Genomic DNA, 20,289 nt, shown 5'->3' with positions numbered 1-20,289 from the left:
CACAATTAAATGGCATAGCGGTCGGCGGTGCCTCTAAACATGGCGCCCACGACCCATAATGCAACACTGCGGTGACGTACATTAACATTCCCTATAGCACCTTTAAAACTCATTTAAAGCGCTTAACATAAGTAAAAAGTTAGATATAAAATAGACATGGTGATAAAAAAACACATAATAAAACAATGGAAGTAAAGAATTAAAAGGAAGAATAAATAAAAGTAAAATAAAAAAACAATTAAAAGTAACACTTAGAAGCCATAAAATAAACATTTAAGATACAACCATAAAAACCAGAAATGCAGTATTGAATGTATTTTTGTCATATCTCCACAGCTTTCCTGTGAAGGTAATAACTAATAATAGTAAATGTGTAAAGTAGCATAAAATAGATTTACATAAAGCAAGAAAAAACTACCTCAAATGTGTATCTATTTAATGATTGGATTCCACAACTGATAACAACAACAACACAACACATACATACAAGACAATACAGCGTTTCGTGTAGGTGTAGCAAATGAACAAAATTTTTATGTAAGAAACTTACAATAGACGGGTTGCACGGCGACGTCACTAACTGGTTGCGCGCGCAACCGAGAGGCAGAAAGAAGAGACGTGCATTGTGTTGTATGCTAGTAGCGGTGTCTGTAATTCAAATTGCCAAGGAATTGTTACGTGGAAAATAGTACGGTAGTCAGTGCTGGGTGCCTGATGTTAACATACCAGTAGATGCGACTATTACGTTACTAGCATTATAATTATAACATTATAATTCATACATGTATCACAGTAACACTGCAAAAATAAAGACAGAAAAACAGATACAACTAAAATCAAGTCTTATTTATATACAAACAATAAAGAACGCTTCAATAATTAAGGTTGTTGCAGTAGCAGATCAGCTCACCAATCGGGCTTTCTGCCTCTTGGTTGCGCACGCACCCTGCAATGTTTGTAAACTTGAAACCCCTCTATTGCGCTGTAGTCAGTGACTGTTGCCAAAAACGAATGAGTTTCTCCTCCTGTGCTTCTATACTCTTTGACCGCCATTAAACACAAACGAAGAAGAAGAGACGCGAGAGGAAACGAGGACGAGGACGTACACAAGTTAGAAGAATTGAGAAGCACCCCGAAACTACTGAAGAGTTTTTGAACGCGTCGCTGTATTTGTGCAGTCTGTAAAATGGCGGAAGTGAATCTTTCAGTGTCTGAGGATCAGTTCATCTGTTCAATCTGTCTGGATTTACTGAAGGATCCAGTGACCATTCCCTGTGGACACAGTTACTGTATGAGCTGTATTACAAACTGCTGGAATCAAGATGATCAGAAGAGATACAGCTGCCCTCAATGCAGACAGACCTTCAATACAAGACCTGATTTAAATAAAAATGTGGTGTTTGCTCAGATGGTGGAGATGCTGAAGAAGACAAAACTACAAGCTGATCGATCTGCTCTCAGTTCTGCTGGACCTGAAGATGTGAAGTGTGACGTCTGTACTGAGAGAAAATACAAAGCTATCAAGTCCTGTCTGATGTGTCTGAACTCTTACTGTCAATCTCACTTTGAAAGACATGAAGAACTTCAATCAGGTAGACGACACAAAGTGATTGATGTGACAGGAAGACTTCAGGAGATGATCTGCTCTCAACATGACAAACTCATCGAGGTTTACTGTCGCACTGATCAGAGATGTATTTGTTTGCTTTGTTTGGTGGATGAACATAAAAATCACGACACTGTATCAGCTGCAGCAGAGAGAACTGAGAAACAGGTATGAACAAATATATGAAATATAAATATAGATTAGTGCCGCGTGGCCACATGAGGGCGCACAAGAGCAGATGAAATGACAGCTTGACTGTAAAACAAGAAATTAGTTTAGAAGATTACTCACTCAAACCTTACCTGACCAGTTGAGTTATCTGTTATGAATCTGTTAAACAGAGATTACTGGAGGACAAGCAGAGAAAACTCCATCAGAGAATCCAGGAGAAAGAGAAGAAGCTTCAGGATCTAAGAGAGTCTGTGAAGATTCACACGGTGAGTTTTGATGAAACATAAATACTGAAAGAAGTGTTTGAGATTGAGTTGAATGTTTCTCTCTGTGTGTGTTAACAGATCTCTGCACAGACAGCAGTGGACGACACCGAGAGGATCTTTACTCAACTGATCCGATCCATTGAGAGAAGACGATCTGAGGTGATCCAACTGATCAGAGATCAGGAAAAGACTGCAGTGAGTCGAGCTGAAGATCTCTTGAAGAAACTGAAGCAGGAGATTGATGATCTGAGGAGGAGAAATGATGAGATGGAGAAACTTTCACAAACAAAAGATCACATCAGTTTCCTTCAGGTAACTCAACACTGTACACTACAACATACATTACAATAAATACATCTTGACTTTAATCTGATAGGATTGAGTTTTATTCATGTCTAAATCAACACAAATCTGATTGTTGTGTATTGTAGGTTTGATGTTTTTGTTTTGTGTTCATGTAGAGTTTTCAGTCTCTCTCTTCATCTTCTGGATCTTCAGACAACATCACTGTCTCTTCTCTTCTCTCTTTTGATGATGTGATGAAATCTGTCACTAAACTGAAAGAAAAGATGGAGGATTTCTGTAAAGAAGAGATTGAAAAGATATCTGAGAAAGGTAAAGAAACATCTCAAACTAAGACTGTGATTTACTCTCAGAAATGAGTCTTACAGTAACATCAAATATAACAGAAGAAATACAGAGCAGATTAAAACGATGATGATTTTATATGAGATTTAATCTGATGATGTCACTTTATTTTCTTTAGTTTCATTAATTGTAGTTATTCCCACCAATGAACCCAAGATCAGAGCGGAGTTCCTACAGTGTAAGACACATTTTATTATTATTATTTTCTTATTCATTACATTGAGATCATATAATACACTATAACACATTATGTAAGAAATAATTGACGACATGCTGTTGAATTATTCAAGAATAATGTTACACAATACACACGGAGTGTGTGCTCTGCATCAATCTTTAGGGCCATGTTCAAGTACATTACATTACATTTATCAAACACTTTCATACAAAGCAACTTATAAAAGTGAGGAACATGTAGGAACAGCAGAATAACAAACATTCCCAACTGCTACAGGACTGGATTTGATGGGTTAACATAAACATTAACATAAAGTGGCCAGTCAATCAGATAAGGCTGCTCAGACAACTCTTTAAAGGCATTCCATGCAGTTTGACGTTTTTGTCAAACAGCGACCCCTAGAGTCACTGGGGAAAACTTGCAACTGTCGTAATTTCGCACGCCCACTCTGTACGTACCTGTAAGGATAGTGTTGGGCGTGAGATGGACTCCGAAGATAATGACCAGGGAATGTTTCACAATTTCATACAAATATTAGGCTACTGCATGTCTACTAAACTACAGATGATGGTAATAGGATAATAAGAAGTTTATGCCAAGTGTAGAGTAGGCATATAATAATAAAGTAGCCTACCGCGTTTGCTGGCTTATTACGTTTTTACAAGATTGCAGCTTAATCACAAGTAAACAGTCTATAGTCTAACGTTATGTCTACTGTATAATTTCATTTGTTTTTTAATTGTAATGTAAACATTACAAAATGCATTTACAAAGTTAATTGTATACGTTGCATTATTTCATAACATTGGCCGTTATTCGTTGGCCATAAGAAATCGAAATTAGACAAATGACTACGTACACATCACAACACAACACTTGAGTTTATATGGCCAAAAAAAAACATGTAAGAGAAACGAGTGTTTGTTAGCAAGTCTGCTAAATGCTCTTATGATCGTAAGCTAGCTAGACCCTTGTTGAAGTTATTTTACTGATCTAATTATCAACACTGGATGAATGAAAAGCTTAGTTAAAAAATACACACTACAAGCAAGCGCAACCACATACAACATAGACCGCAAACAAATTTACAAATAAGAGATTTACGTACTTGTCCATCAACAAGATCGCCAGATCAGCATCCCTTAGTCATCCATCCAGTGCTGTCTATTAGCTCACGCCAACGAGTAAAAACCTGACTGAGTGGGACTCTTGTCCGGTTCCTAACCCGGTCAGATTGTCTTACTGCTTTCTACTCTCTTCCGAACGGGTTTTCTTAGCTGTTTCCCTCATCGAGCATCACGTCTCAAATGCGCGCGTGCAGTTGTTGTGTTTGACTTCATGCAGCGCTGCAGGAACCGACAGCCCGATGACGTCAAAGTGCCGTCTCGGTTCATTCTCGCGGTACTTTTACGTCATCCGACTGCCGGTTCTTGCAGCGCTGCACGAAGTCGAACAAGCCTAACGTGTGTGACGTCGTTGCCGTAAAGCAAGTCGTGATTCTCGCGAGATTTGTCAGGGGCGGTTCTCTCAAGCTTGCATTGCTGGTTCTTTGTAGCGGCGTCCTTCCCGAGCTTCAACAGGGGGATGATTCGCCATACTATGACTTTGTTTACCATCGAAATGACTTTGAAGCTGTTATATTAAGGTAAAATAACTGCATAGTGTGTCTTTAATGGCCGAGTCACTTTAAGATGATATTTAATGTTGTTTCTTTTTCGAGAATTTGAATTAAGAACATGCTTAAGGGGATAAAAATAACTTTTTTTGGAAGCTTTTTTGAGAATACAAAATATTCTTAACTTTTTTCTTAAAGGAATAGTCTACTCATTTTCAATATTAAAATATGTTATTACCTTAACTAAGAATTGTTGATACATCCCTCTATCATCTGTGTGCGTGCACGTAAGCGCTGGAGCGCACTGCGACGCTTCGATAGCATTTAGCTTAGCCCCATTCATTCAATGGTACCATTTAGAGATAAAGTTAGAAGTGACCAAACACATCAACGTTTTTCCTATTTAAGACGAGTAGTTACACGAGCAAGTTTGGTGGTACAAAATAAAACGTAGCGCTTTTCTAAGCGGATTTAAAAGAGGAACTATATTTTATGGCGTAATAGCACTTTTGTGAGTACTTCGACTCAGCGCAGTAACACCCTCCCTCTCCCATTATGAGAGTGAGAAGGGGAGCGGACTTTTCAGGCGAGTCAAAGTACTCCCGAAAGTGCTATTACGCAATAAAATATAGTTCCTCTTTTAAATCCGCTTAGAAAAGTGCTACGTTTTATTTTGTACCACCAAACTTGCTCGTATAACTACTCGTCTTAAAAAGGAAAAACGTTAATGTGTTTGGTCACTTCTAACTTTATCTCTAAATGGTAGCATTGAATGAATGGGGCTAAGCTAAATGCTATCGAAGCGTCGCAGCGCGCTCCAGCGCTTACGTGCACGCACACAGATGATAGAGGGATGATTCAACAATTCTTAGTTAAGGTAATAACATATTTTAATATTGAAAATGAGTAGACTATTCCTTTAAGCTTTTTTCTGAATTTAAGATAAAAGTTCTTCTTAAGAATGTTTTGTGAATCCGGCCCCTGACCTTTACACTCAAATTAACAAATGCATGATCATAGAAACAGGCAAACAAATATTATTAAAATATCTACATTAAAAATATGATGTTTTTTATCTTCCTCAGATTTCAGTTTCTTCTCTCTGGATCCAAACACAGCATGTGGAGATATCTGTCTGTCTGAGGAGAACAGAGCGGCTACTCGCACTAGGACATTACAGCGGTATCCTGATCATCCAGACAGATTTGATGGTTGGCGTCAGGTGTTGTGTAGAGAGAGTCTATGTGGACGCTGTTACTGGGAGATTGAATGGAGTGGTTGTGTGTGTATATCAGTGTCATATAAGAGCATCAGCAGGAAGGGAGGAGGTCTTGAGTGTGGATTTGGATTTAATGATCAGTCCTGGAGTTTGTTCTGTTCTTCCTCTGAATGTTCATTCTTTCACAATAATATAAACACAAATCTCCCAGTAGTGTCCAGTAAAATAGGAGTTTATGTGGATCACAGTTCAGGATCTCTGTCCTTCTACAGCGTCTCTGACACAATGACCCTCATCCACAGAGTCAACACCACATTCACTAAACCTCTCTATCCTGGGTTTGGGTTAAATTGGTACTCAACAGTGAAACTATGTGATCTAACATTATAAATGATACATGCTTATACTGGTTAATATACACAAGTGTCACCTAAACCAGTTTATATAATTTAACAAATCGAAAGATAAATTATAATTCATATTTGTTATATATTTATTTCTTATATCTTTGAGATTTTTCTGTCTAGATTGTGTCTCTAACTTTAGTTTGTAGAGTAAAACACATTAAAATACAACATGTTTTACTCATGAGATGATCTTTTAATTAATTTCATGATTCAAATAACAGCTGTGCAATAAATTTGTTGTGAAACAGTTGTGATTCAGGCCCTGTTTACACGTACATGGTTATTTTTAAAAACGGAGAGATTTACCTTCGTTTGTGCCCCCCGTTTACACGCAAACGGAGAACTCGCCTCTGAAACCGATTGTTTCTAAAAACTCCGGCCAGAGTGGAGATTTTGAAAATCTTCGGTTGCACGGTTGCATGTAAACTGACACAAACGGATGTTTAAAGCGTAACTAAACCCCTGGTCAAAGCCTGACTCCACCCACTGGCAATATTTGAAAAATGCAAGAAAAGTGGGCAGATCCCAACGGAGATAGAGGGGACGAACTAAGCTCGTACCAAGTGTGTGGTGAGATCGTAACAAGGGCGTGGTGAGCTTGAACCTGCTTACGTCACGAGTCATTTTTTGGACCCAACATCCAATAGGAAAATTCAACTGCAGTAGCCACCGTTCAACCTGAAGAGGGCAGCACTTAGACGTTTTTACACCATATATTGCAGTATTGAAACACTTTATATCTTAATGTCAAAAAACTTACTAAAATCAATGAACAGCACTAATAAAGGATCATTCTTACAGATCATTAACTAAAAAAAGTTGGTTTAGGGTTTAGTTACTCTTTAAGCAGGCAACGTCACAGAGTATCCGCCAGAGCTCACACTTATGTCAAAAGTGCGACCTATGTTTACATGTGACTGCTACTCTGAACGCTTCCAAGATCACATTTATGTTCGTGCAAACTCGTTTCGTGTGTTTGTATTTGCAAATACAGCTGCTCCATTATGTCGAAGAGCAGAGACGAGTGCTCGGAGGTCAGCAATTTTATGCGTGTTTGACTTCATGCGGCGCTGCAAGAACCGACAGACGCATGATGTCAAAGTACCGCGAGAGCGATTCGAAATTAGACCTCTACGTGTGATTCCTCAACTCGCTCTCGCAGTACTTTGACGTCATCGATCACCTACTGCAACAACTCCTCCCTCCAACATGAAGAACCAGTTCGCGTCACCACCAGCGCTGCCGGTGATTGGCTTACGTGGGCTTGAGCCTCTCTTGACGGCATATATGCACGGGTACGTGTAAATAAACACTTTTCTAAAAACTGACATGTGTGCACGATATTATTTTTGAAACCGAAGAGGTTGAAATGTCCGTTTATGAAAATAGCCGCCCACGTGTAAACATAGCCTAAATAATTGCATAAAATTGCTAAAAATCAATAATTAAATGTCATTATATGATGTTTTATTAATGTAGTTTGGGAGGAGCATGTCAAATAAAACACTTAAGTACTTCCAGCTCTCTAATCAGTAATCAACAAATACTCTAGTACCACCAGCTTTCGTCAATCAGTAATCATCATATCTACCCAAACAGCAAGCCATGTATAAGTCACAGTTTAACTCTCCAAAGATCCTCTGCAGTCTTCAGAATCCCTCCACCACCCATCTCCTCTCACTCACCAGGTTAATTCCTAAACCGAGGGGTGGGGGGTACTCTGCGTTCGGGCCCATTTCCAAGCTCAGAGCCCTCTCCGCGGGCAGCACGGCAAATATGTTTACTTATTTATTCTATCCAACTGTGAACTCGTAAACGAACAGTTGGTTTGTGACGTCACATGCTCCCTCACTGTTGGACAGTGTGGACACACGACTACTTCATACAACGCATAAAATCTTCATACAGTGCAAGCTGCAGGTTTATCAGGTGTTTCTTCTTACCGCACAATAAGTTTAAAAGCAAGGCAGTGTTGCCCGGACTGCAGCGTTTCCAGGTCCTCTGCCTCTCAGTGGAGTTCTGCAGGCTGATGTTTTTCTGCTGTTTAGAAGGAATGATTGAATAAGTTAATTTTTGTGCACCCGCAAGTGTCATGCACTCATAGGTGCCCAGCCCACATGGGCTTATATTCAATTCAATTCAATTTTATTTATATAGCTCTTTCCACAATTTGTAATAGTTTTAAAGCAGCTTTGCCTTAATGACGCTATCCAGTCATTAGGAAAGATGTCCATCAAAAAAGAAAACAAACAATATAATAAGCCACAACATTCTGACATAATCACAACTAGATCACCTCATCTTGGGACACAAAGTCTTTTGTCTTAACGTTCATGCCTTCTCAACGAAGGTTGCCATGGAAAAAATTTAATTTTCAAACAAGGCAAGGCAAGTTTATTTGTATAGCACATTTCATACACAAAGGTCATTCAAAGTGCTTTACATAGAAATGAGAAAACAAAAATCAAAGATACATGAATTTAAAATATCAATTAAAAGAAAATAAATGTGATTTTAATAAAAACTGTTTAAATGTGTGAAAAAGAATAAATCAGGAATAAAAGTATAAAACAGTTAAAAATAAGAATAAAAACAAGAGAAATAGAAAATAATTAAAATAGTGCATATATAATATAGTGCAATCAGTTCGGACCCAGCATAGTGCTCATTCAGTAAATGCATAGCTAAACAGATGTGTTTTGAGTCTGGATTTGAATGTGACTACTTTTGGAGCACATCTGGTTCCAGCTGCGACTGGCATAATAGCTAAAAGCTGACTCTCCTTGCTTTGAATGAACCCTTGGTATTTCTAGCTGATGTGATCCTAATGATCTGAGTGATCTGATGGGTTTATATTCAATGAGCATATCAGCAATGTATTGAGGTCCTAGTCCATTGAGTGATTTATATACCATTAATAATACTTTAAAATCAATCCTAAATGTAACTGGTAGCCAGTGTAGCGACCTGAGGACCGGTGTGATATGTTCATATTTTCTGGTTCTGCTCAGAATCCTGGCAGCAGCGTTCTGAATGAGCTGGAGCTGTCTAATGGTCTTTTTGGGAAGGCCAGTGAGGAGGCCATTACAATAATCCACCCTGCTGGTGATGAAAGCATGCACAAGTTTCTCTAAGTCCAAAACATAATTTCACCTTCAGGCATCCAAAACAGATCCGGGTTTTTCTGTTGCATCATATTATACAAATCAATTCTTAAATTATTATACATTGGCCAATAAAACATCAAATGAAATTCATCCTCCACCAAACATAAATCATATACAGAACATAACCTGTCCTCCTCTGGGACTCCTTTAAAGTGCTCCACTTCCACCTCTATAACACTCCAGCTCTAAGCTGAGCACATAAAGATCTCGCTCTTCTTTTCAAGTTATATTTGACAATGAGGTTCAGTAAAGAAATTTTCCTTAAACTGACCATTACTTCTTAAAATTGAAGGATTTGGGTAATTAGTTGTTGGTATTTAGGCTGTGAATAGTCATTGGGATGCTTTTAGACACTAGCCAAGGTGCAAGTACTGCAAACTAAATGCTCTTCCGCCATACAATATAGTTCTCATTTTTTTATTTGCTTAAAAAACACGTCTTTAGATAGGAAAAACATGAAAGTGTTTGGTGGTTTATAAAATAATCCCTGTTTGGATCCTAAGGAATGAATGGGGCTAGTCTAAATGCTAACACATTCACAACGCTCTGTGCAAAGATGAAGTGCATGCATTGAAAAAATATAGGTATGTATTAATTAATCTAAGCTGAGGTAAGAACATAGTAAAATATTAAAAAACTGTGGTGTTTTCCTTTAAGACCCTGGGGAACGCCTAGGAGTGATGAGCATTTATGAAATGTCTTGAAATAAAACAACAGGACTAGGATTAAATAACAATAACAAAATCAGTCTTCCGATGTAATTTATGTTATTTACAGCAATAATCTGACATTAAATTGATTTGAACACCTCCCACGTGACATCAACAACTATGTTGTTGAACTAACATGTTTTAAAGTAAGGGGTAACAACAACGCATGTATATCACTTTAATATCATATTGACTTAATGATCATCAAGGTCTAAAGTTAAAGATTAAAATGAGTTTATTATTCTGGGGTAAAATATATTTACCAGCACATCCCTAAAGAATAAATTAGTTTTGTATATTTATGTTTTGAAATGTAAAGATGTTTTGATATTTAAAAGCTGCACAAACGCTTTTGTTTAAGGCTTAAAAATCTATATCAAAAAGATTATATTAGTGAAACTCTGTAGTACTGTGAGGCTTTTGCACTTCAAATTTAAGTAATATTTATGTTTTTATCTGATTGGTCGAAAAAAATAATCGACCAGTTAACAGATAATAATATAATATAATCATCATTAGTTGCAGTCCTAATAATCTACATAATTATATTATCAGTGGTGTATAAAGACCATGAACTGTATTGTTTTCATTGTCTTATCCCCTTCAGACCTGATTTTTCAGGTGTTTAATCAGTGTGCCTTATTTTGATTGGTTGATCAGCATTTAGTTGATTAGTCCATTCCAGTGAACGCAGGATCTGAAGGGGTTAAAATAAGTCGTTTTTATAAAAATATATTTTTTAAAGTATATCATTTAGTTGGCTATGAAGATTAATGGAAAATGTTTACCTCCTTAACGACCTATTTCACCTGAGTAATGGTATAATATTATGGTACACTCTAAAAAAACAAACGGTGCTATATAGCACCAAAACAATTGCTTTGGATTGTAACGATAGAAGAACCATTTAGTGCCATATAGCACCGGTGAAGAACCAGTGAAGAACCAGTGAAGCACCAGTGAAGCACCAGTGAAGCACCAGTGTAGAACCATATAGGGGCCATATAGCACCACATGTGGTTCTACATAGCACTATATGGTTCTACACAGGTGCTTCACTGGTGCTTCACTGGTGCTTCACTGGTTCTTCACCGGTGCTATATAGCACTAAAAATGGTTCTTCTATCGTTACGATCCAAAGCAACTGTTTTGGTGCTATATAGCACCGTTTGTTTTTTAGAGTGTATATTTGCCAAAAAAGAACTCATTTAAAGATCAGCTGTCACACATAGTTTTTTTCATACATACATACACATGTTATATTAATAATAATTGAATTACTACAAGATTATTTATGCACTTTATTTAGTATGTTCAGGTTAGGGTTGCAAAAGTGCGGAAACTTTTCATGGGAACTTAATAGGAATTTAGGGAAATTATTTGGAAATTTAGGTAAATGTGTATAAACTATATCATATACAAACATAAATAAACATTCTCTCGAGTTATCACCAAAATTATTATTGTAATATTAAAAAGTAAATTCTTTATTTTACGGAAAATCCAATATCCACCATGTTATTCTGTCATCTTTTCTCCATTTTTTCCCAAAAATGCGACAAATGCCACTCTTCTGCAGAATGCAATAAATCTGCTCAACAAATCACAGCGCATCATTCCACGTATTGTAAACAAACAATGCCGGCGCGTTACTCACAGAATCCTAGTTTTCCTCATCTTGTACTTCATGATCAACACACAAACAAAAACAAATTAATACTTTGAAGACATTGTTTTTGCAAGACGCAAGAGAGAGACGCAAGAGAGTGGCAACACTGTTATTGGAGCTCCGTCGAGTTCATCATCTAAATCTTATTTTCTTACTATCTTGTTCCTATCTATTTAATATAACTTACTAGTTCATCTTAGGAATACTTTACCGTGACGATTATTGAACAGTATTAATAAGTAAAATGATCTATCACTAGTAAACACCTAGTGCTAGCATATAGCCCGCTAGCATCAACAAACGTGCCGGTTGAAGTTAGCACTTGCTCACTGTCTGTTTACTGTAAATCTGCCTTCCTTTTCGATCTAATGGCGGACTCATCCGATGTATGTTTTTCAGACCTTTCCTCACCAGAGCTGGAAGCTGTGGAGAAGTTGTGGCCCGGCATTCGTACCAGGCGGTACATCCAGAGACGACCCAGGCACGCAACGAGCGAGCACCCATCTCGATGCAGCTTCACGGACCGCGTTCGGGCGAACGGAGACGCCATCGCCCAGCATGAAAACGGTAAGACTCCGTCATTGTAACCTGCACTACTTGCCACATGTACAGTTTAGCTTCTTCCGTCAGCATAGAGGGGTTTACATGTGCTAAGTGTATTGAAGTAGTAAGGCTGACGGAGAAGGTTGCAGAACTAGAAGCGCGCATCCGAACGCTAGTTGAGGACAGTAAGACCGCTAATGTTAATGTTACAAACACTGTTTTGGGTGCGCCTAGTGTTAAGCGTAATACACATGGCTCGGTTCCGACTTCAGAGTCAAGGCGGCTGACTAACTGGGTGACTGTCAGGCGGCCTAGTCGCATTCGGCATCCAAATCACATTCCTGTTTTAATATCAAACAGATTTTCTCCACTCAGCAATACACCGGCTGAGACATCTGTTAAAGGTGCCCTGGTTATTGGAGATTCTATACTCAGGAACGTTGGCATTGAGGCACCAGCCACCATAGTCGATTGTATACCGGGAGCCAGAGCGTCTGACATTAGATCCAAACTTAAAGTGCTGGCTAATGCTAACCGTAAGTTTTCTAAGATTGTTATTCACGCCGGCACGAATGACACCAGACTCCGCCAGTTGGAGATCCCCAAAGATACTATTAAAGAGGTGTGTGAAATTGCAAAAACAATGTCAGACAATGTAATTTGCTCTGATCCCCTCCCCGCCTACCGGGGGGATGAAACTTACAGTAGATTAGTGTCTCTTCATGGCTGGATATCAAAGTGGTGCCCTCAGCTTAACGTAGGGTTTATAGACAATTGGAAGCATTTCCGGGGAAGACCTGACCTGCTAAAGAGAGATGGCCTCCATCCGTTTCCGGAAGGAAGTGCTATACTCTCTAGAAATCTGACCAATAGTCTTACTTTTGATATTGTCTGACTATCCAGGGCCCAGGTCAGGAAACAGACAGTTCGGCTTACCCATCCGTCTGTTAGCTGCCTTGACATGTCAAGATCACATACATCCCAGCACATAGAGCCTTTTTTAACAGAGTACCAACACATCTCGACTGTGTCTGTTCCTCGAACAAATAAATACAGAGCACCGTTTACCTCGTCTCATACAAATCTTATTAACATAAAATTAGAACACAATACATTAACAGATGAAACTCAAATGTTAAAATTCGGCCTTCTTAACATTAGATTGCTTACCAATAAAGAACCAATTATCAATGAAATAATTACTGACCAAAACTTAGATGCACTCTGTTTAACAGAAACCTGGCTTAAAGCAGACGATTACACCAGTTTAAACGAATCCACCCCACAAGACTATTATTATAAACACGTTCCTCGTCTAAAAGGGAGAGGGGGTGGTGTAGCTACAATATACAATAAAATATTCAAGGTAAACCATAAATCCAACCTAAAATTTAATTCGTTTGAAATAATACTGTTAAATATGGAAATAACTGATCGCAACAACAAACGGCTTTCATTCATTTTAGCTACCATATATAGGCCTCCGGGCCACCACACAGATTTTCTTAAAGAAATAGCGGACTTCCTATCTGAGCTTACAGTCACTGTAGATAAAGCTCTTATCGTTGGTGATTTTAATATCCATGTGGATAATCCAAAAGATGCATTAGGACGTGCGTTTATGGATGCTCTAAACTCTCTCGGCATTAAACAAAACGTGTCAGGGCCCACGCATACTCGTAATCACACATTAGACTTAATTCTGTCACTCGGACTCAATATTAATGACATCGAAATATCACCCCAGAGCGATGCCGTTTCAGACCATTGCCTTGTGTCATACACACTTCTTCTAGATAGGACCGCTCGGTCTACAGCATGCTACAGATTAGCCAGAACAATAATTTCCACCACTAAAGATAGCTTTATTAGCACTCTTCCAGACCTGTCTCAAATGAAACATGTAGCAGATAACCGTGAAGATCTGGATATTATAATAGAAAACCTGAACAACGTCTGCTCTAGCACGTTGGATTCCGTTGCTCCCATTCGAAAAAAGCGAATCAAAGAAAAACCGCCAGCTCCATGGTATGACCATCATACTGCAGCCCTTAAAAAAGTAGCTAGAAAAATGGAAAGAAACTACCGAAGCACAAAGTTAGAGGTGTGGCGTTCAGCATGGAAAGAGAGTGTTAAACACTACAGACAGGCTATTAAAACCGCCAGATCTACCTCAGTACGCTTATTAAAGAAAATCATAACAACCCTCGTTTCCTATTTAGCACAGTTGCGAAACTGACTAGAAACAAAGAACAAACAGAAACCAATAGTAAACTCCAACACAATAGTGATGACTTCATGAACTTCTTTACTAACAAAATTACGGTTATTAGGGAAAACATAGAAACTATGCAAGCATCCAGCACTCTACCCAATGGTACATTTTCCACTAGATTACCAAACGAACATCTTGAGTCATTTAATCCTACTACAATAGAAGAGCTCTCTAAACTAGTAACGTCATCCAAATCATCGTCCTGTATACTAGACCCCGTTCCCACAAAATTACTAAAAGAGGTATTTCATGTAGTGTCAGACACGGTACTTAATATCTTTAACTCATCTCTAGAATTAGGATACGTTCCAACAGCTTTCAAACTAGCAGTTATTAGACCGCTCATTAAAAAGCAAAACCTTGACCAGGGAGATCTTAATAACTTTAGACCAATCTCAAATCTACCTTTTCTCTCTAAAATATTAGAAAAAGTAGTGGCAAGCCAGCTACGCACATTCGTAGAAAATAATAATACATATGAAAAGTTCCAATCAGGATTCAGGCCCCACCATAGCACAGAGACAGCGCTGCTTAGAGTTACAAATGACCTCCTATTAACATCCGATCGTGGTGAAATCTCAATCCTTATATTACTAGACCTTAGTGCAGCCTTTGACACAATAGATCACACAATCTTACTCAATAGACTAGAAAACTATGTTGGCATCAGTGGTCAGGCATTAGCCTGGTTCAGATCGTATCTAACCAATCGATATCACTTTGTTTATGTAAATGAGGAAGAGTCATATCACTCCCCCGTTAAATACGGCGTACCTCAGGGATCAGTTCTAGGCCCTATCCTATTCTCGTTATACATGTTACCTCTAGGAGACATTATCAGGAAACATAACATAAGTTTTCACTGCTATGCGGATGATACCCAGCTTTACATCTCGTCTCATCCTAGCGAAACCCACCAGTTTTCTAAGCTAACAGACTGCATTAATGATATTAGGGACTGGATGGCACATAACTTTCTTATGCTAAACTCCAATAAGACAGAGATACTTATTATTGAACCGAATCGCGCTACAAACATAATATGTCAGATTACAAGTTGCCCATAGATGGCTGCACAGTGGTGCCATCTTCCACGGTTAAGAATTTAGGCGTAATGTTCGACAGCAATCTATCTTTCGATAGTCATATCGCCAACGTCTGCCGCACAGCATTCTTCCATCTTAGAAATATCTCAAAAATACGCCATATGCTGTCTGCATCAGACGCAGAGAAGCTTATCCATGCTTTTATGACCTCTAGAATAGACTATTGTAACTCGTTACTCGGGGGATGTCACGCAAATCAGGTAAACAAGCTACAGCTGGTTCAAAATGCCGCCGCAAGAGTGCTTACTCGATCCAAAAAGTATGACCACATCAGTCCAATTCTGGCATCTTTACACTGGCTACCAGTTAATTATCGCATACAATTTAAAATATTACTAATCACCTACAAAGCCTTAAATGGCCTAGCGCCCTCGTATATTAAAGAACTACTATCAGAATACAATCCATCACGTAAACTGCGCTCACAAAATTCTGGTCACTTAATTATTCCCAGAATATCAAAAGTGTCTAAAGGTGGTAAATCCTTTTCCTACTTAGCCCCTAAGCTCTGGAATGATTTACCAAATAATGTTCGAGTATCAGATTCAGACACAGTCGATCAATTTAAATCTAAACTTAAGACATTCTTCTTTAACAAAGCATTCACATAAAATGTCCAGTAAATGTACTTTTCTCGCAGTAGTTAGTTTGTCTAGAACAGGGGTCTCCAACCTTTTTATGAGCAAGGGCTACCACAATGGATAAAACAATCTGGAGGGCTACTTTTTGATATAGTCTACTTAAAACTTTTTTGTTTTACTTGTTTATTTTATTTTATTTGACTTGTTTATATGTTTTAGTATTGTTTAAAATTTTAACATACGTAAACCAAGCCAAGCTAATATAAAAAAATATGTAATGAATAAATATTACATTTGAGACTATTAATAGAATGTGCTTTGGCGGGCACCTCACAGACTCTGTGGGGGCTACCTGGTGCCCGCGGGCACCACGTTGGTGACCCCTGGTCTAGAACAAAGCACTCACATACCTCATATGGGTAATATACTATTGCCGCAATAGTTAGCCTGTCTGGAACCGAGCTGACTTGAACCACTATAATGTTTGACACTTGCATTACATGCGAACGGCCCCTACGCTAATAGAATTCTGTTTTTCTCTCCCTGTCTTGTCCTCAACCACGAGGACCATGAGACAAACAGACCCAGTTCCGGTTGCTGTGAAGATCATTGCATCACTGATCCACTGGCTGTCCTTCAACGTGATGACCAGCCGATGCCCGACCAACGACCACCGGCTAAACCAGTTTAATTCGCTCCTATCCCTACCATATATATATATATATATATATATATATATATATATATATATATATATATATATATATATATATATATATATATATATATATATATATATATATATATATATATATATATATATATTAATTCCTCCCAAGGGTTTTTGTCCTTCTAGGAGTTTTTCCCATTGGGTTTTTTCCTAGGGGTTTTTTTCGTCCCAGGGAGAGTCAGCCAACTTTGGCTTAACTTAGCACTTTACTGTATAAGTTATTATTAATATGCTCGCTTGTACGGTTTAACCGCTTTCTCTACTTCTTATATTATCTATTGATTTTCTGTGTTCTCCTCTACATCTTCTCATGTAAAGCTGCTTTGCAACAATTAACACTTGTGAAAAGCGCTATATAAATAAAATAAAATTGAATTGAATTGAATTGAATAGCATTGATAAACCTGTGGGGTTTTTTGTGACAGGAAAGAAATGTAAGCCATCAAAATCTAAACGCGAGAAGCAATGCCGGCTGTTGCTAGTTCTCCCGACAGCATCAAGCTTCTGTCATGCCAACACATTGACCCCAGGGGATCTTGTGAAAAAAGTTCCATTATTTTACTCAAAGTCAACGAAAATCGAGCAGGACAAAAACATTCGCTGTCAAAAAAAGTTCAGCGACAACATCTTAAAAGGACAGTGTTCTTGTTTTGATTAATGCCATTAATGTTTAATCAGTGTATACCACTTGTCAACTAAATTAATATAACATGGCAAAGATGAATGCACATTTATATATATTCAACAGATTTATAGCATTTTGAATAAAAACTTGTCATGGATTTATTGCATTTTGTGGAAAAAAGAATCAGTTTTTATAATAAATCTTTGAAAATCAAATTATGGATTTTAATTTTTAATGTTCTTATAACCTAAATATGCTATGTGAAAGTTTGTAACAGAAAATAGTGGTTTTCATCTTGTCACTTTCTTGGTATAGAAAACCGAAAATTTGTCAAAATGGATTTATTGCGTTTTAGAACCAAAATCTTAATTTGTTTTGGGCACAGTTTGTAACACTGACACCTAGTGGACATTTTGTGAACGAGCACTAAACTACTTTGCTTACGTTTTTCAAACACGGAAACATTTATTGAGAAGAGAAATCGAAACTACTGAAGAGTTTTTGAACGCGTGACTGTATTTGTGCAGTCAGTAAAATGGCGGAAGCGAATCTTTCAGTGTCTCAGGATCAGTTCATCTGTTCAATCTGTCTGGATTTACTGAAGGATCCAGTGACCATTCCCTGTGGACACAGTTACTGTATGAGCTGTATTACATACTGCTGGAATCAAGATGATCAGAAGAGAAACTACAGCTGCCCTCAATGCAGACAGACCTTCAATACAAGACCTGATTTAGGAAAGAATGTGATGCTTGCTAATATGGTGGAGGACCTGAGGAGACTTCAGACTGATCGATCTGCTCTCAGTTTTGCTGGACCTGAAGATGTGAAGTGTGACGTCTGTACTGAGAGAAAATACAAAGCTATCAAGTCCTGTCTGATGTGTCTTGAATCTTACTGTCAAACTCACTTTGAACAACATGAAGCTTTTCACAGAGAAAAGAAACACAAAGTGATTGATGTGACAGGAAGACTTCAGGAGATGATCTGCTCTCAACATGACAAACTCATCGAGGTTTACTGTCGCACTGATCAGAGATGTATTTGTTTACTTTGTTTGGTGGATGAACATAAAAATCACGACACTGTATCAGCTGCAGCAGAGAGAACTGAGAAACAGGTATGAACAAATGAACAAATATATGAAATATAAATATAAAGCAGAAGTGAAGCGACTGATTAGTGCCGCGTGGCCACATGAGGGCGCACAAGAGCAGAAGAAATGACAGCTTGACTGTAAAACAGAAATTAGTTTAGAAGATTACTCACTCAACTTGCCTGACCAGTTGAGTTATCTGTTATGAATCTGTTGAACAGAGATTACTGGAGGACAAGCAGAGAAAACTCCATCAGAGAATCCAGGAGAAAGAGAAGAAGCTTCAGGATCTAAGAGAGTCTGTGAAGATTCACACGGTGAGTTTTAATGAAACATAAATACTGAAAGAAGTGTTTGAGATTGAGTTGAATGTTTCTCTCTGTGTGTGTTAACAGATCTCTGCACAGACAGCAGTGGACGACACTGAGACGATCTTTACTCAACTGATCCGATCCATTAAGAGAAGACGATCTGAGGTGATACAACTGATCAGAGATCAGGAAAAGACTGCAGTGAGTCGAGCTGAAGATCTCTTGAAGAAACTGAAGCAGGAGATTGATGATCTGAGGAGGAGAAATGATGAGATGGAGAAACTTTCACAAACAAAAGATCACATCAGTTTCCTTCAGGTAACTCAACACTGTACACTACAACATACATTACAATAAATACATCTTGACTTTAATCTGATAGGATTGAGTTTTATTCATGTCAATAGAGTAAAGATCATGTCTAAATCAACACAAATCATTATTGTTGTGTATTGTAGGTTTGATGTTTTTGTGTTGTGTTCATGTAGAGTTTTCAGTCTCTCTCTTCATCTTCTGGATCTTCAGACAACATCACTGTCTCTTCTCTTCTCTCTTTTGATGATGTGATGAAATCTGTCAGTAAACTGAAAGAAAAGATGGAGGATTTCTGTAAAGAAGAGATTGAAAAGATATCTGAGAAAGGTAAAGAAACATCTCAAACTAAGACTGTGATTTACTCTCAGAAATGAGTCTTACAGTAACATCAAATATAACAGAAGAAATACAGAGCAGATTAAAATGATGATGATTTTATATGAGATTTAATCTGATGATGTCACTTTATTTTCTTTAGTTTTATTAATTGTAGTTATTCCCACCAATGAACCCAAGATCAGAGCGGAGTTCCTACAGTGTAAGACACATTTTATTATTATTATTTTCTTATTCATTACATTAAGATCATAATAATACACTATAACACATTATGTAAGGAATAATTGACCACAGGCCGTTGGAATTATTAGAGAATAATGTTCAGCGTCCTGACTTCATCTCACTTCACACGTACATCAATAAACCTTCATGATGACCCTGATGATGCTTCACTGCTTGTTCTTGTTTGCATCACTTTTATCCGCTTCAAAGCACTGCATACCTGAAACACCACACAAGTCTTGATGTTTTGTGATCCAGTCGTCTATCATCACTATTTTCCTCTTGTCAGAGTCATTCAGATCTTTTCTTCTTCTAACAGATGAAACTGAAGAACTGACTGTTGACTTGTTGTCTAATATATCTGACTGTAATAATATAATCAATGTTATTCACTTCATCTCTTTAAATGATCAATGTATAGATACTATATATACACTAACCTGATCTTTACACTCAAATAAACAAATAAATCATCATAGAAACATGCAAA

The 20,289-nt window shown here is 37.8% G+C and overlaps 1 protein-coding gene across 5 annotated transcripts in view; it reads left to right on the top strand.

Moving 5' to 3' along the window:
• Window positions 1-958: 958 nt before the first annotated feature.
• LOC141362421 (tripartite motif-containing protein 16-like) overlaps window positions 959-20,289 on the top strand; it is a 39,241-nt gene continuing 19,910 nt past the window's right edge. The window contains exons 1-6 of one of the 5 annotated variants that reach the window (XM_073864463.1): window positions 976-1,774; window positions 1,948-2,043; window positions 2,122-2,355; window positions 2,505-2,658; window positions 2,810-2,869; window positions 5,570-6,273. In XM_073864463.1, the coding sequence (XP_073720564.1) occupies window positions 1,187-1,774; window positions 1,948-2,043; window positions 2,122-2,355; window positions 2,505-2,658; window positions 2,810-2,869; window positions 5,570-6,093 (1,656 nt within the window). In that variant the 5' untranslated portion in view covers window positions 976-1,186 and the 3' untranslated portion in view covers window positions 6,094-6,273. Of the gene's footprint in view, window positions 1,775-1,947; window positions 2,044-2,121; window positions 2,356-2,504; window positions 2,659-2,809; window positions 2,870-5,569; window positions 6,274-17,721; window positions 18,637-18,833; window positions 18,930-19,007; window positions 19,242-19,411; window positions 19,566-19,716; window positions 19,777-20,289 lie in introns of those variants that run through there. The other 4 variants (XM_073864464.1, XM_073864461.1, XM_073864462.1 and 1 more) reach the window with 4 other exon arrangements.

Source organism: Misgurnus anguillicaudatus, unplaced genomic scaffold (assembly GCF_027580225.2).
Source record: "Misgurnus anguillicaudatus unplaced genomic scaffold, ASM2758022v2 HiC_scaffold_26, whole genome shotgun sequence".
Taxonomy (NCBI): Eukaryota; Metazoa; Chordata; class Actinopteri; order Cypriniformes; family Cobitidae; genus Misgurnus; species Misgurnus anguillicaudatus.
This window is presented reverse-complemented; position numbering and strand designations above follow the sequence as displayed.